At 42.9% G+C, this 16368-nt stretch overlaps 1 protein-coding gene across 1 annotated transcript; it reads left to right on the forward strand.

Moving 5' to 3' along the window:
• The first annotated feature begins 1162 nt into the window (after positions 1 to 1162).
• Positions 1163 to 15844, forward strand: TNFRSF8 (TNF receptor superfamily member 8). The gene is made up of 12 exons (XM_056508087.1): positions 1163 to 1254; positions 1368 to 1577; positions 6481 to 6571; positions 7624 to 7749; positions 8628 to 8783; positions 8886 to 8979; positions 9386 to 9615; positions 9853 to 9963; positions 10483 to 10530; positions 11621 to 11646; positions 12466 to 12673; positions 13803 to 15844. The coding sequence occupies exons 2-12, from the start codon at positions 1506 to 1508 to the stop codon at positions 14045 to 14047; spliced, it is 1407 nt and encodes a 468-aa protein (XP_056364062.1). The 5' UTR covers positions 1163 to 1254; positions 1368 to 1505; the 3' UTR covers positions 14048 to 15844.
• The last annotated feature ends 524 nt before the right edge of the window (positions 15845 to 16368 follow it).

Genomic DNA, 16368 nt, shown 5'->3' on the forward strand with positions numbered 1-16368 from the left:
TTGCATCAGATACTCTGACTTCAGCAGTGTAACTTAAACCTTCCTGGCTCTCTGTGATGTTGGTACTTGTACTTTTGTTAGAAAGGTTTGAGGGCCTGATAAGAGAAAAAAAAGGAGGGGAGGGAAAAATACCAACAGATCTCATCAATTGTCCTGACTGCTATGTCATTAATATTAATAAATTAATAAATTCAGAGGATTGCCTAATTCTGTATTACTACAGAAGATGAAGGTGTGTTCTAGCCCATTACTTAAATAGGAGAATCAAGAATGTCTCTTACCCCAAGAGCTCCTGTATGTAAGAGAAACAGAGCAAAGCAGAGGAGATTCATTGTGTGTCACACACACTGTGCTGAAAATGCCTGGGCTTTATATGATGGCATTCTGGAGAAATCAATAGGAGTAGTTAAAATTGTTGCAGCTGTGAGTTGAAGATATTTACACAAGGTCCCTGTGGGATGTTCATCTTTGGTGTTGGTGTGATGGCAGTGAGGTAGATCTGGATCTTTAGTAAAATAATAATTTATCTGACTTTCAATATTTTCTCATTGCTTTTGTTGTCGAAAAGGGTGAGAAGCAAAAAAAAAAAAAAAAAAAACAAAAAAAAAACCCAAAAACCCAGAGGTGTGAGAATTCAAATTGTCATTATTTTCCTGTGTACCTCAGAGGCTTTTCAAGGCACTTTGCCTTTTTGAAGTGGCTAACCTTCACTTTTGACAATATTTCTAGATAAGGAGGCTCCATGACATTGTCAACCAACTGAAATATTTCCAGGCATCAGAACAAAAACCATCCAGAGCAACAAATGAAAGTTGAGTGAAATGATGAGTAGCAGCCCTAAGGATGATTGTCAGGAATTAGTTTCTCTTGGGATTGGAGGGAAGGGAAGGTTTCTCAGGGGGAAGGGCTGCAGTATGTTGGTGTTTTATGTGGCAATGTGCACAGCCTGAATCTTAGAGGAGTCACCGTGGTTGATTGTGATTCTTCACCCACTCATCCGAGCAGGAGTAAAATGACTGTAGTGAAAGAATTAGTGTTTCTTACTGGGAACTTCCTTGAGGCTTGGTTGCAGCTCTGAAAAAAGTGACAGCTGGATGGGGCAGGGCTTGGAGCAGTGCCTGGCCAAGGCCCTGTGGTGGTGAAGTGCTCTCTGAGGGCAGCCAGATGAGTCAGGAGCCTGTGCACAGCCAGCCTGAGCCTTAGGTGACAACCTTGGTTCTCACCACTGCAGAAACTCACACTGAGGCAGTTTTGGTTTGTTCTATTTTTAATTTTCTCTTTTGGGGCAGCCCCCCTCCCCCTTCCTTCTAAATTGTTTTCTCAGCTCAGTTGAGTCTCAAACCCTGTCTCCTGCTTGTCTTGGACAGCTGGAATGTCTCTGGACTGAATGACCAGGCAAGGAGCATGACCTGGTGGGACCCTGGGAGGGTCTCATCCTCCAGAAGGAGCAGCCCATCTGTCTCACCTGCAATGCTGGGAGCCAGGGACGTTTAACACCCCCTCAGATGGCTGCCTGCAGCCTGCCTCTGGGACTGTGCCTTCTGCTGCTCCTCCAGGACGCCCAGACAAGCCCACAGGTAAGGCAGGGGGACTCAGGGTCCTGCAGCTCCTCAGGAGCCTGCTGAGGTCTGGGGGCACCTGTGGCTGCAGAGCCATCCTGCCCTGGGCTGGGTGTTGGGGCAGTGCCCACAGCAGCAGGGTTTGTGCACCACAGGGGAAAGGTGGTGAGCAGAGATGAAGGAGATGAAGGCACAGAGCAGAGCAGCCAGGAGAGTTTTCCCTCTGTGGTCTCTTTACAGGCAGGAGTGTGGGATATGACCCATGATCTGCATCTTGTTGGCACTGCTAGAGCTGCTGCAGCTCCAGGCTCATCACATCTGGGGGGGAGGAAAGGTTTGGTGGGGTAGGGATGTATTTTTGCTGTGTGCTCAGTGACAGGCACGTTCCTTGCACAGCTTGGCTCAGAGCTTCTGCCCACTCTGCTGAGGCAAGTCAGGAGGGGCAAATCGAAAGACCTCTTTCTTTACACCCTCCCACCCTACTGACATTGGCTTCTTCATGAATCTACTGCTATTTCTGAATCAAAAATCACTTTAAATAGACACAGCCCACTGGCAGCATTCAGCTCAGGCTGTAGATGCACTCCAGCTCCCTGTTCTGATCATCTCAGCTCTTCTGGGTTTGCTTCCACCCCACACTACCACTTACCCCTCCTCCTGTGGATCACATGGCAATGAGCCCTCAGCACCTGGCATAAATCCAGGTGATTTCCCTGACTGATACTTAAAAATACACATTAAAAAAATAAAAAGGTCAGGCACAGAGGGACTGCACAGGTAAAGTCAAGTAGGTGAGTATTTGCATGGAGAGTTGGATGGGAAATGAGCCATATTCCCTTACAGTGCAAAAACAAGCAAGACACTGACTCCAGTTAAATCTTTGAAAATAACCAAATTCTGTACCCTCTTTGTAGACATTGACAAAGATCCTCCTGGTGCTTTTGGTAAGAGTAGGAGTTTGCTCTTCTGTCTTTACTTGTAAATTCCCCTCCCACATTGCAAGTTGGCTTTACTTTCCCCAGGTTATCTGTCCTGCCATTGTGTCCTTCCTGAAATCCAGGGGGATTCTGTGTTCTATGGGATTGGAGTCTGCAATCCTTGCTCACCACAGGAATGTTTGGGAGGCCATTCAGATAAACTCATCCAGTGTGCTGAATGCAGACTGCTTTATGAGGAAAGCAAATAGAAGCAAAAAGATGATACTTTTTCTCTTTGACATCACTTCTGGTGGTTTGTTCCCAAAATGAGTGGGGCAGAGAGAAAATTTGGTTTTCTGATATTCATTTTCAATATCCAAGCTTACTGTAAAATTACAGTTACCTGGAATAAATACATAGACATTGCTGGGATAAACAACTGGCTTTGCAGTGTCCTGCATTGCCTCTCTCACAGCAATACTTGCTCTTGCTAATGGAGTACAAGTGATCCTGTCTAGTGTGAGCAAGTCACTGCTTACTCATCATATTTTTAAACCTTGTTCCATCTTACCTCAGTCCACAGTCAGTTTGGGTTTTGTTTCTTTTTATATTCAGAGAGCTATCACTTGTTCATAGTGTCTTTACTATCAAGCAAATGAAGCTTGGCCATTTGAAGCTGTAGATTATCAGCTTTTTCTGTACTGTCACAATTTGGATAGAAGCTTGACAGACAGTTAACTGTTTTGCTGCAGTATTAGTCAGTTCTAGAATATCCCCTGCTGGTAATTTTTTTTTTTTACAGTACTATGCTTTCTTCCTGACTTGCAACTCATTTGTAGCAAGTTGATTTCTTACTCTGCCTCACAATCACTTTTTCTCTATGAGTTCAAAAAGCCATAAATAAATGAGTCAAACCTTGTCCTGACTGAATTGCAGAGTAGCCCACTGAATTCAGCACCATCTTTACAACTGCCATTATTTAAATTGGAATAGCAAACATTTTTGTAGAAGTAAGGAAAGTGAGAAAAGTTATAAAAAGAAAGTGAGAAAAGTTATAAAACCCTATTTTCTAAAACAAGTTCTCTCAAGCAAGTGTTGAAAAACCCAAATACTTCGGATTTATATGTTTGTTTTATTGAATTGGTCCTTGATCTGCAATGCACAAAAGAAAAAAAAAAAGTTGACTTGTTGGGTCACTGAAAGCTCTGAAGCAGTGCATCCCTGTGCATGCTGTCACAGAGCAGTGCAAGCATGACAGGAATTGCCATCTTTCCTTTCACAAGGTGTATTCCAGCTCCTGCTAAGCCCCAAACCTTTATTTTAAGAGAAAGAGAGAAGGATAAAGCCCTGCTGTTCACCACAGGCACATGCCTTACTCCAGTATGTGTGTGATCTTCCTTGAATCTTAAAGGGTTTTTTGTAATGCACATTAACAAACAGAAGTTTCAGTTCTAATGACCACAGCAGATGTTATTGCCATAAACTGGAACTTCTTCACTGACCCCTTGGAAAATGCTGGGGACCTTCCTGCTGAGCTAAGAGCAGGATTTGCATCATTGTGCTGCTGTTACAGGTCACAGTAGGATCCAAGCAGCTTTAGCATTTGGAGGGGCAAAAAGGACAAGAATGAGGGCATGGTGACTGATGCTGGGCATTGTCATGAACGTTATTTATCACTGAAAGGATCTGTGCTAATTTTTATACTCATGGAACCCCTCTGCTGAGCAGATGGTGACTAACAGGCATTTTGCTTATGGATTAGAGAAGGTGGTTTCAGAAGGTGGTTTCTCAGTCATAGACATCCTGCTGTGATTTGTTAAAATGAATTCCTTTCACAGCAGAGCACCTTGGGTTTGGCTCAGTAACAGTACAGGTGGCTACAGAGCTCTGCTTGTGGCTGGACACTTGGCAGCAGCATCTGTAGAGGAGCCAGGGGTGACCTGTGTGGTGTGGGTGGCTGTAGTGCAGAGCTGCCCTCCTGTGGAAAGGGGAAATGAGGCTGAGTGCTCTCTCATGTGTGCATCTGCATGATTTGTTTAGTTTGCAGGCCATGCAGTGATTTATCCCTGCACTACCCTCAGGTCAAATTCATAATCAGAGTGTGCACTGCTGCAACCAGGAGCAGAATCCAATACTAAACTCCTGATTTCATATTCTTGGTGATGTAACTTTTTAAAAAGCTGTTCTCTCACATTTTTACACAGACACTATTCTTTTATTTAAACCCCCAAACAGCCAATTAAATAATCTGTAAGATTATGTGCTGCGTAAGTAATTCAGAAATTCAAGAGTTTTTACTCTTGTTTGAAATTCAGCTTCATTTGCAGCCAGAGTTGTTTGCCCAGGAGAGCCAGGAAGGAAAAATTTATTTGTGGTGACTTCCCACAGCTCTTGCAGAGAAACTAATCCACACTGGCTTAGCTACAGCCAAGATGCTATTGCTCCTTAAATTTGCTTTATAGAAACAGTTAATTCACTGAGTCACCACTGACCTTTTGTGTGTGGCTGGTCATTTCCTGTTGTTCCATCTATGCTGGGGCTGCCTGGCCAGGGCACCTGCACAGATGTGAGCAGGTACCACTTCCTCCAGCCTGGGGCTTCCTCCCCAGAGCAGGAAAACCCTGAGTGCACCTTTGCAAAGGTGGTTTGATCAGGCTGAGCAGGCAAACAGCTGCTACGTGCTGGTAGGGGAGCCCAAGGCTGTAGAACAGAGCTGGGTCTGAGCTCTCAGTTCTGTTACTGGAGCTCGATGAAATTCGATGGTTTTGAAAAGTTTCTATTTCTTTTTCTTCTCTTAATTTCCTCCTTGAGTGAAAGTTCCTGTTTTCTGATGGAAGTGAAATAATTTTTGTGTTTTGTGTATATTACACAGGCTGTGAAAGGAGTAGTGAGATTCTGCACAGTGCACAAAGGCAGCTGGTGACAGCAAGTGTTATTTCAAAGACCAGTGGGAAATTCTTTGGCAGAAAGTGAGATGTAGAGTTTCTGAGATATTGAACTGCTCTACTAGTATTGTGTGGGAAAAACTCTGGGGAATCTGCTTATCAAATCTTTACAAAAAAATAAAAGTTTAAAAAATCACTGTTCATACCTTCTAGTAAATACTGAAAATGAAATTCAGATAAAAACATTTTTAGGGGATTCTTAGGGCAATACCAAATTCAAAAATCAGATTTTCTCATCAGAACACTTGTAGCACTGTAATTTCCCAGAGCATGTAGTGGCCCAGACATACAAAAACTAAATCTTATTACTAAATCTGATGTTCTTCTTATTACAAGTTGTAGCTCGGTCTCATTTTGTAAGCTAAGATCAAAACTATTTTATGTTTTTTTTTTTAACTAAATAAATATTGGTTATTAGTATTGAAAACTTATTTCTGAAAACCTTCACTCACAACAGAAGTGGGATCAGTTATTTGAATAAGGGTTCATTGTGGGAGTGTTTGCAGCATTTTTTCCAAGGCAAAATGCTCTTGTAGGATTTGTCCCTAAATGATAAGTAAAATAATTTATTGGTTTCTAATAGACATTTAGGTTGCTAAATTCAAACCGTATGACTGCATAAGTAACAGAAAACAGAAAACTTGTATGCTGCAAATAGGAATGACCTCTGTGGATTCCACCAGATCTACATAGATTTAGATGATGCTGGATATGGTATCACCTCTTACTCCATTGCACACAGAACTGGAAATCTGTTACAGATGTTAGAGATATTGTTCCTTTCCCTAAAAAAAATCCTTAGCTCCAATTAACACGAAATAATTTAAGGACAGTAATTTTTATACCTTTTTTTTTTTTTTTTTTAATTAAAATTTGCTAATTGCCACAATGTTTCTAAAGGAAATGCAGACAGTAATTTAGTTGCTTTGGGGATACTTGAATTTTTAAAAAACTGTGAGCTTTTCCTTACCATTTGCAACTTGAGACAGGCATTGGGACTTGCTCTAATACAGAATTAGTTGTTTTCTAATTGTGTCTTTTGTCTCTTTCAATTTCTAGACATCATTGACTGCACCTCATTCCTGTAATGCATCAGAGAATTGGCTCTATGATGAAACTTCACAAAACTGCTGTTACCAGTGTCCCTCAGGTATGTTTATAATTCAGATTTACCACGGAGCCCTTCTCACAGGCAGGGGGAACCCTGTGTGCCTGCAGAGTTGTGTTTTGTCCCTGAGGAAAAGGGCAGATTCATAAATCACTGTCTCAGGTGGCTCCAGATGTGAATCTCTTCTCCACTCTCCTGTGTAGTCTGCATGCAAATCAGATAATGTGGTAGAATTTATATGGAATTTTATCACTTCACTTGACACTGGAGTAGCCAGGTCAGAGAATTCATTTCAAACTTGCCCCTGGGTGTGAATTAGCACAGTGAAATTAGGCTAAAGGAGTTTCTTCTCAGAGATATAAAAAAAAAAAAAAAGAGATGAAGGTATGGAAAATCTGATGTTATTCTCATAGTCACAGCAGTTTAGGAAGTGTCTCACATGAGGGAGGGACCAGGCCCTTGCCAGGGGACACTTTAAGCTGTGCTGGAAGCTGGGTGAGACTCAGAGGGACATGGGGTCAGCACCAGAAACACCTCGGGGAGACAAGAGTTCTGTGAACTGCCCCATTGGCCAAAACCCCCTCAGTGGGTGGGTGTTTTGTGCTACTTCACCACCATCTGTATCTTCTTGCAGGAGTCTTTTCCTTTCATTTTTCTCAAAGGAAGTTTCAGACCTGTATTTGTGTTCTGGTGGTGCAGGGGGCTGTAGTGTTTGACTGCCAGCATTTGCACCCAGGTCTATCAGGATTCCATCTGCCCATTCCACTGCAGTCTATTCCAGCTGGGATTATGTCCTGGCCCTGCACCTTAACACTGGAATAGTAAAGGCATTATGTGAAAATAATATATAATAAATACAACAGATTTAAATATGTTTTTCATATAATAAATTACATGAAAATAATTTTCTCTAGGAAAATATCCTAGAGAAACCAAATGACGAAGAGAAGACTGTGGGGATGTGTCTAACAGGCAAACAAGCAGACAAGAATATTTCAGGATGGTTTTCTGCCCATTTTGGAGAGATATCTTGTATATTTGGATTTTTTTCTTTTTTTTTTTCTTTTTTTTTTTTTTTTTTTCTTTTTCTCCAGACTATGTTAAAAAGAAAGCATGTCCTCAGGATCCAGCTGAAGACTGCATGACATGTGGACCTGATCAATATTTGAGCAATAGATCCCAAAAGCCACAATGTGATGCCTGTGTGTCATGCTCCAAAGGTTTGCTTTTCCCCACACATCCTCACAGTTGCATTCTCTCTCTCTCTGTCTATTTTATTTATTTAGAATTTCCACAGCAAAGTTATCCATCCTTGGTTACTGAGTTAGACAGCAGAATGTTACCTTGCACATAATCCATGTTCCCTCCTGTGTGACCTGGGACTACCTAAAAATTCTCCCCTCCAATGCTATCCCAGCCTGGTTTCTGCTTTCTGTCTTATATTACAAGCTGTTATCTACAGGCTTCTCTAATTATTCATGGCTTAAATTACCATCACATGGCTTTAAAGTGAAAGGTGGCAGGTTCAGATTAGATAACAGGAAGAAATATTTCCCCTGTGAGGGTGGGGAGGCTGTGGCTTTCCCTGGATCCCTGGAAGTGTTCAATGCCAAGCTGGATGGGGCTGGGAGCAGCCTGGGATGGTGGAAGGGTCCCTGCCATGGCAGGGATGGGATAATGGGATGGGATGGGATAATGGGATGGGATAATGGGATAATGGGATAATGGGATGGGATGGGATGATGGGATGGGATAATGGTATGATGGGATGGGATGGGATGTGATGGGATGGGATGGGATGGGATGGGATGGGATGGGATGGGATGGGATGGGATGATAATGGGATGGGATAATGGGATGGGATGGGATGGGATGGGATAATGGGATGGGATAATGGGATGGGATAATGGGATGGGATGGGATAATGGGATCAGTGTTAAGCTCATCTTCAACCCAAACCAGTCTGTGATCATGAAGAGGAGCAGCACCTTTCTCTGCTTCCTGAACCTTAGAACTGGTGTTTCTCAGCTTTGCCCCCTCTGCATTTCCCTGGCAGGGTGAGCTCTGTCTCTCCCTAGCGTGTGCCTGTGTGTTGCAGATGTGGACCTGGTGGAGAAGCAGCCCTGCTCCCTGCGCTCCGGCCGCGTGTGCGAGTGCCGCGCGGGGCTCTTCTGCCAGCTCCCTGTGCAGGACAGCTGCAGCCGCTGCCAGCCCCACTCTGCCTGCAGCCCTGGCTCTGGAGTCAAAACCAGGGGTACCAACTCCTGCCTGCCACCTTTACCTATCCTGGTCCTGGCCACAGGCCTGGACCTGATGCATTTTATTTGGTCAGCCCTCAGTCATTATTTTTATTCAGGCACCTCGACAAATGATGTCACTTGTGAAGAGTGCCCTCCTGGGACCTTCTCTGATCAAAACTCCAGCACAGACATCTGCAAACCCCACACCAAGTAAGTCTCTGCTTCTTCCATGGGACTGACTCATTAATTGAAATTAATAAAGGATGAAGTAGAGTATTGTCACATTTATCTTAGAAGCAAGGGAATCACTTTGGGCTCATGTGGAGAGGTAAGAAGCCTTTCTTTGCACCTGCTGCACAGCTCTGGGCTGCAGGAGCAAGGGAAGGAAGGAATCCTGCTTGCCTCACTTTTAGTTTACTAAGTACAGTGGAATTGCACACCTGTGTGAGTAGCAGCTTTGCTTCCAGGCCAAGAATTAATGCCACAGGGATGAGAACAATAATGACTTTTACACCAAAAGCAATAATTGCAGTTGTACAAAAACAACCAAGGGGGTGTTTGTCACATGGAAAACTCTTGCCCCAGGGCAATGACACCTGTTCTTTTTCATTCCCAGCTGTGCCAAGTTGAACAAAGTACTGCTAAGGAAAGGAAATGCCACACATGATGAAGTTTGCCTGGACCAGTTGCCCACTTACCTCACCCCAAGCACTTTGTCCATGAGATTCCCCAATAAAACAAATAATGACCTGAGCATGTCTAAGGAGAACCTGGTGACCTCTGCTAGTGGGGACCTTCCAAGTGTCACAACAACTGAAAATCCCAGTTCAGCTCCTGAGGTGAAAGGTGAGGCTGGCTCTTCTACCTCAGCCAAGGGTGAGATGGCAACAGGAGTTAACACAGACACAGCATTAACTCTCTCCAGCACCTTTTATTTGGAATATCTTTGGTAAACACAATTTTTATGTGGGGATTTCCTGCAAATCCCCTCTGACCTGTGAAATGATGTCTGTGGGCCTGTGTTCAAACACATGGATCTGCTCAGGGTTTCCCCTGTGCCTTTTCTCCCTGTCTGTGCTGTAGGTGTAGTGCTCTGGGCAGTGCTTCTCTCTGTGGCTGTGCTTCTTGGGGGCACGCTGGTATTTTGGAAATGGAAGGTTTGCAAGAAGCAGATCCTCATCCTCAGAAGAAAACGTGAGTTTTTCAAGCTGTAACACTTGATGTGCTGTTTGATCTGCCAAACAGCAAGTGGGAAACTCAAACATGGAATATTTGTGGAGGTCATTGGGGAAGAGAATGTTCTCCATAGGCCAGATAAGGGTTTAAGGCAAGCTCATGCAGGATGTTGGAGAACATGGAAGATGGAAGCAGCTGGGGATTTATGGGGTGGGTGACACACAGGTGGGAAAGGGTAACTAGCTGTTTCTTCTATACAGACACTGATATTAAATGATACCTGAGGTGTTGTGGGAATAGTTCTTGGTTCTGGGGACAGGACTGGGCTTTGGGCATGAGAGGAAGAGTGATTTTTACTGACACTGACTCCCCAGAGCTTTGCCCAGGGTTACATGTGGGGTGTGCCTGCAAAACCACATTCCCTCTTTCGTGGAGGTGCATGTTGCAGGTTGGTTGTGCATCTGTGGGTGTGGTGAGGCTGTTGGAGCCTTCAGGCTCCGTGGGGAGTTTGACTAAACGGGAGGTTTCTTTTAGCAGCACATCTGCACTCGGTGATCGCACACAAGTACGTGCCCAGGTCCCCAGGTGAGTGATGAGGGGCCAGCAGTGCCACCCTTATGGCTGGAGAGTCAATGGACAGCTTAAGGGGGGATTTTATTGTGTAGAGTTTTAATTTGAAAGTGGAGGTTTCTCATGGCCAGCCCTGCTCCTCCCGAGGGAGGGGACAGTGAGTGCCCCGGTGCCAGCAGGTGGCACTTGGCTCCCACTGAAGGGTTGGGCACTTGTCAGAGCTGGGAGCACCCGACTGATTTCGGGACTCTCAAATATGGGAGGTGTGTTCGGAAAAAACCTGCCCAGATCCCATAAAGTGCAAACACTTTCCCCATTTAGCTGATCCCCCCTCAGCAATTCCACTCCCGGATCTGTTCTCTATTTTACCAGATTCTAATCACCACACAGCAGAGCTTTCCATATTCACTCATTCAGGAATACAATTAAAAACCTCTTGTGTGCAACTTTATTTTCTCAAAATTCTCCCTCACTTGCCTTGCACAATGGAAACTATGGCTGTGCAGCATTACAGATCTGATGCTCTGAAAATAAAGGTGGTTGCACATCAGGCTGAAATTTGACAGTAGGTCTGAGCCCATCCACCTTCATGGTGGTACAGAATTTTGTACACTTCCTCCTTCTCACCTCTCTTCTTTGCTCAGTGTTCCCTGGGATCATTAATAGAACTGTGCATAAAATTCCACCCCCTTAATAATCATCTGACCATATGATGAACTGACCTAACTTGTTAATCCAGTAGAAAGTTATTAACAGTTTTTTACTTTTTTTTTTTTTTTTTTCTTTTTAATAAGCTTGCCTTGTGCTTATCTAGAGAGTTCCATTAATTAATTTTTTCATAAGATGAATACCAGGTGTGGTGTGTGGAGTGATGCAAAGGGCTTTGGGGGCAGCAGGATCTCACAGTCTTGGCAGCAACCTGTGGCTGGTTCACCTCACAAGTGTCATTTCAGTGTGCCCTGAGTTTTAAGAAAACCATCATGCATGTGGGGTGGGCAGTGCAGGGGTTTAGGAAGTATATTCTAGGTGATCTTTCAGGACATATATTAATATTCTTGTGGTTATATGAGGTTTCTTCTGATAATGTTTTTACTTTCCATTGCAGATTCAGATCTTGTGAACAAATGTGCAGTAAGTGTGAACAATATTCCAAAACAGATCACTTTCCATGCCAAAGTAAACAATGTTCTTTTCAAATGTCTGGTCCAAAAAGTGCCAGCTGTTTAGTTTGGACTTTCCTCTACAATAAGTGATGATTTAGGTGGGGTGAGATGTATTAGGATGTGATACTTTCATGTCATAATTTCAGTGTGTAATTGTTAATTCCTGAATTGTGAGGAGCTTCAATTTTTGCCTCTATAGAGAGTCCAACATGAGCAAGGGTTATAAAGTCCACATTTCAAAATTTCTTTTCTTTCCCAACCTTGTGAAAAGAGAAGAATATCAGAACAACCAGAAAACTGTGATGCAGGACCTTTAGCCTCTCTCAGAGTTTGGTTCTTTTTTTAAAAAGCTGCTTGTAAGTAATTCTTCATGTGTTAAGTAGTCTGAGCTTGTTTCTTCTGCCTGAGGTAATTACATTTTGAAGTCAGTTTGGCCCCTGGCTTGTTCTGTTCTTCCATAGGAGCATGATGAGTATTTGCAAAGTCTAAGGGATAGCTAAAACACATTTTCTTCAGTGGAAATGACATTCCTGGAAATGTCATCAGAAATCTGTGAATTCAGCTTAGAAACACTATTTTGAAATAGGGTCTTAGGTGATGCAGGAGCCTAGTTTGAAGTTCCCATGCCTGCAGGTACTTTGGAACATTTCACTGCCAGTGGTGCCAGGGAGTTACATACACAACATTCTGTTATCCTGACTGCCACTGGGGGATCCTGTGGACCCTCTGCAATGTCCAAAGTGTTTTCAGACCCACCCCACTTCTGCTATCCTGTTTGCATTGGCAGAAGATCATACTGACCACTGACACTGGGCTAGAGGAGGAGGATTTAATTGACAGAGCCCTTCCTTTGGAAACCAACAATAACTTGGTGTCCAGCACAGAAAAAGCACAGAGTCCTCATTGGAGTGTGACTGATGTGGCACCAAGCAGTGGGAATGCCCCAGACTGCCCTGGGGATCCTCGAGTCAGAGATCACACAAATAACAGAATTGGTGAGTCTTGCTTTTTTTTTTCCCTTTTGCCATCTTCTTTTTTCTAATTTTCAAACATGCTACATAATGTCATTTGAAGATTACTAGTCAACTCCTAACAAAGATTGTCCTAAATCTCCAGATCTTTGACACAAAAATATCTATTCATTTGAATATAGTGCTTTCTTTTTTTTTTTTTTTTTTTTTTTTTTTTGATGTTTTAGTCACTATGAATTTGACAGAAAATTCCCTTCTTCCCCCTTTTCATTCTAGAAAATGTAAATTTTACAGAAGAAATTTGAATATGTGAGCTGGAAGATGGTGCTGTAATACTGAATGAGAATTGTATTTAGATATAATTTTTTCTCTGGTTTCATAATAATGGCTTGAAATGACTCCCTTGTGTTCCTGTAAAGTCTTTGACCATGGCACAGGGTGGGAGATAAAGTCAGGCAAGGAGCTCATTCACAGGGGTGGAGCTGTTCCCTGAGACCCCATCTGCATGAGACATTCTGGCAGTTCTGAGGTTATTTGAAGGTGTTGTTTTCATATTGCAAAACCTGACCTTTTCTTACTAAACACCCTTTCTGTTTTTATTGTGAGTGATGGATTGGGATGAATGTGATTTGATTTGCCATATCCAAATATCTCCAAGCAATTAACCTACAGTGTCTGATGGGCAGCATCCTTCTGAATTAGGTGCAGTGGTGCAAGCCATTGAAAAGGCCTTAATTTACAGGACAAGTTGGACCCAAGATTCAGAACATTTTGTAGTTTATTCTCATCTAGAAAGAAACTAATTTCTTTGCAGGTTCTAAGATCCCAGAACTTCTGTACAGTGCTGATCTTTACCCAAAGGTTTCTTTTCCATGGTGTTGCTTCTTGAAACAGCAGGAGCATAAACCTTGGATTATTCTATATAGCTAGATCCCAATTAGTTGCTGCTTCTAACAGATTCTTGTGAATATCTTCTGCCTTTTCCACTTTGTCTTTCTCCTGTAGTCCCACTCTAGCTCAGTGGTTTAATCCCATGGAAGCTCAATCTACTAGATCTGAAATGCCCAGAGTACTAATGAAAATGTTTCATTGAGCCATCTCTGGGCAGCAGGGACTGCTCTCCATGCTCAGCATTACTTTTTTCCTTCCTCAGAAAACCTGTACATCATGAAGGCAGACACTGTTATCGTGGGCTCTGTCTCAGAAGTGCCCAATGGTAAGAACTGTGCTGCCAGGGGATGTGAAAGTAACCTTGATGCCCAGGAAAGCTTGGAAGAGGAGCTGGAAATGCACTACCCAGAGCAGGAAACAGAGTCTTTTCCAGGGAATGATGTAATGGTTCCTGTGGAAGAGGAGGGAAAGGAATTTCACCATCCTACCACTGCCACTGAGAAGTGACAACCCAGAGATAATGTGGGAAGAATCATCCAGTGTGACACTAAGGCTGAATTTCTGACAAGGGAGGTAAACACACTGTGCCTTAGATTATTGGGGAACTTCTGGAAAACACTGAAACACATTCAATCAAGGAGAGCTGGAACCTATTTCATTTTCATCTAACAAATGAGAGGATCATCCCAAAGTGTTGGCCTTCACAGCTGACATGAAATATTTCTATTTCCCTGTCTCTTAGTATCATACTGAATTTGAATCAAAGCTGCATCATCTAGAGGACATCTGGATGTCAACTGAAGTTTCACAGCTTGTTTTCTCAGTGTGAAGTAATGGATTGAAACCTGTCTGATTACTTCTATTAGCTGTGAAAATTCTGCCCAGGATTCTTTGTCAAGCTTGAGACTCAGCCTGTTTCTTATGTTGTTTCTATTCCAATACTTCTAGTTTTGTCATTTATTTTGCAACATCTGGTATTTTCTCAAGACTTCAACTTTTGATTGAAAATTATAATAATCTGTTTTCCTTTGCATAAACATAACAGAAGTTTTTGGACTTCATGTTTCTTGAGGAATTAGAATCAAAAGTTGCCACACAGGCTCTGAAAATAGAAGGCAAATAAAACCAATTGAAGTCCATTGTTTAGGCCATTCTTTCTAGGTTTTAGTCTAACTCATGTTTTTTTTACCATGTCAAATCATTAGTAAGTGTACAAAAGAGCCTCTTCTGATGGAAGCCAAACTGGCTGAACATTTGGCTGTTGGATGAACTATGGGTCAAGCCCAATGTGGAGCCTGTCAAAAGAGAAATGAAGGAAAGAAACTATTTTTCTACTGAAAAAGAGGCACAGCATTTATTTCTTATGACATTAATATCTACTTGTTTTAGAATTGTTCATAATCATCAGAGTGACACTGATTTGCATATCCTTTAAAAACAAACCTGTTTGGTGGCCAGCTGGCATGTGTTATGCTATTTTTAAATCTTTTGTGCTGCTTGTTTAGTGACTGTAAATGCAATAGTGCGGACAGGACTTTTGCACAGGACAATGGAAAATGAGCAATATGACAAATTGTGTCTTAACAATAAAAAACAAGGAACCACAAAAACCATTACTTGCTTTGTAGTTTTGTCCTGATCAGAGCACTGTAAGAACAGTGGTGCAGCTGCAGCAACTTCTGTCTTACAGCACACACAAGGAACACAAGGGCAGAAAATCACCTTCTTGGTGATTGGAGTTTGAGCCCAGCATTTCATCTCTGCCAGTCACAGGAAGGGATTTGTCAGGAAGACCATTCCTGCTGTTTGAGTGATCATAGTTCTGCAGTTGAAGCTGGCATTGGATTGAGGATGTCAGAGTTTGATCAGCCTTTATTATTCTCTCATATCACCATCACTTATCACCATTTCTTCTCTCTTTTGCTTTTGTGATTGATTGTATCTCAGCTTTGATTGAACTAAGCCTCCAAGATGAGTTCCTATCTTTTCATATTGCTCAAGTAAGTTTGATGCTCCACTGCCTTGGTCACTTTAATTAACCTTTTCCACATCTACTTTAACTTCACTACATACATAATTTTAGAGAACAGCAATTTGGGAATCCACAAACTGAATAACCACTGGCTGTGATTGTTCGGGGCTGTTCTGCAATGACTGTAATTGTGTAATTTCCACTATGAATATTAATTAATAATTTTTACTGGAACAACTTTCTAAAAGAGCCATATACATTGCAACCTGCTGGATGTGTTACAATTGGTTTAATAATGCTGGTAATCTCTGAATTAAAAATTACATAGATTTTAAGCCATGGCCACTTTTCTGTTTGATATGTAAATGTTTAATTGTTGATAATTTCAGCGCCTATATCCATTTCAGAGGAAATATTTTTGCAAGAAAGCCATTCGAAGCTCACGGAGCTCTTAGTGGATTAGAGTTTTTCTCAGGAGCAGGGCTGAATCCATAGCAAAGTCTGTGTGCACGGTGAGTATGAATGAATATTGGAATAAAGGGAACTTCCTGATGGACTTCCATGGTGCAGCTCGGTATTGCAGGAATGGGGCTGAGGGGACCCTGCACACACAGAGCCCAGAGCAGCTCGGCTGTCGGGATGGGGATGGGGTGGGATGGGGATGGGGATGGGATGGGGATGGGATGGGGATGGGGATGGGGTGGGATGGGGATGGGGATGGAGATTGGGATGGGGATGGGGTGGGATGGGGATGGGGATGGAGATTGGGATGGGGATGGAGTGGGATGGGGATGGGGATGGGGTGGGATGGGGATGGGGATGGGGATGGGATGGGGATGGGGATGGGGATGGGGTG

The sequence above is a fragment of the Oenanthe melanoleuca genome, chromosome 21 (assembly GCF_029582105.1).
Source record: "Oenanthe melanoleuca isolate GR-GAL-2019-014 chromosome 21, OMel1.0, whole genome shotgun sequence".
Taxonomy (NCBI): Eukaryota; Metazoa; Chordata; class Aves; order Passeriformes; family Muscicapidae; genus Oenanthe; species Oenanthe melanoleuca.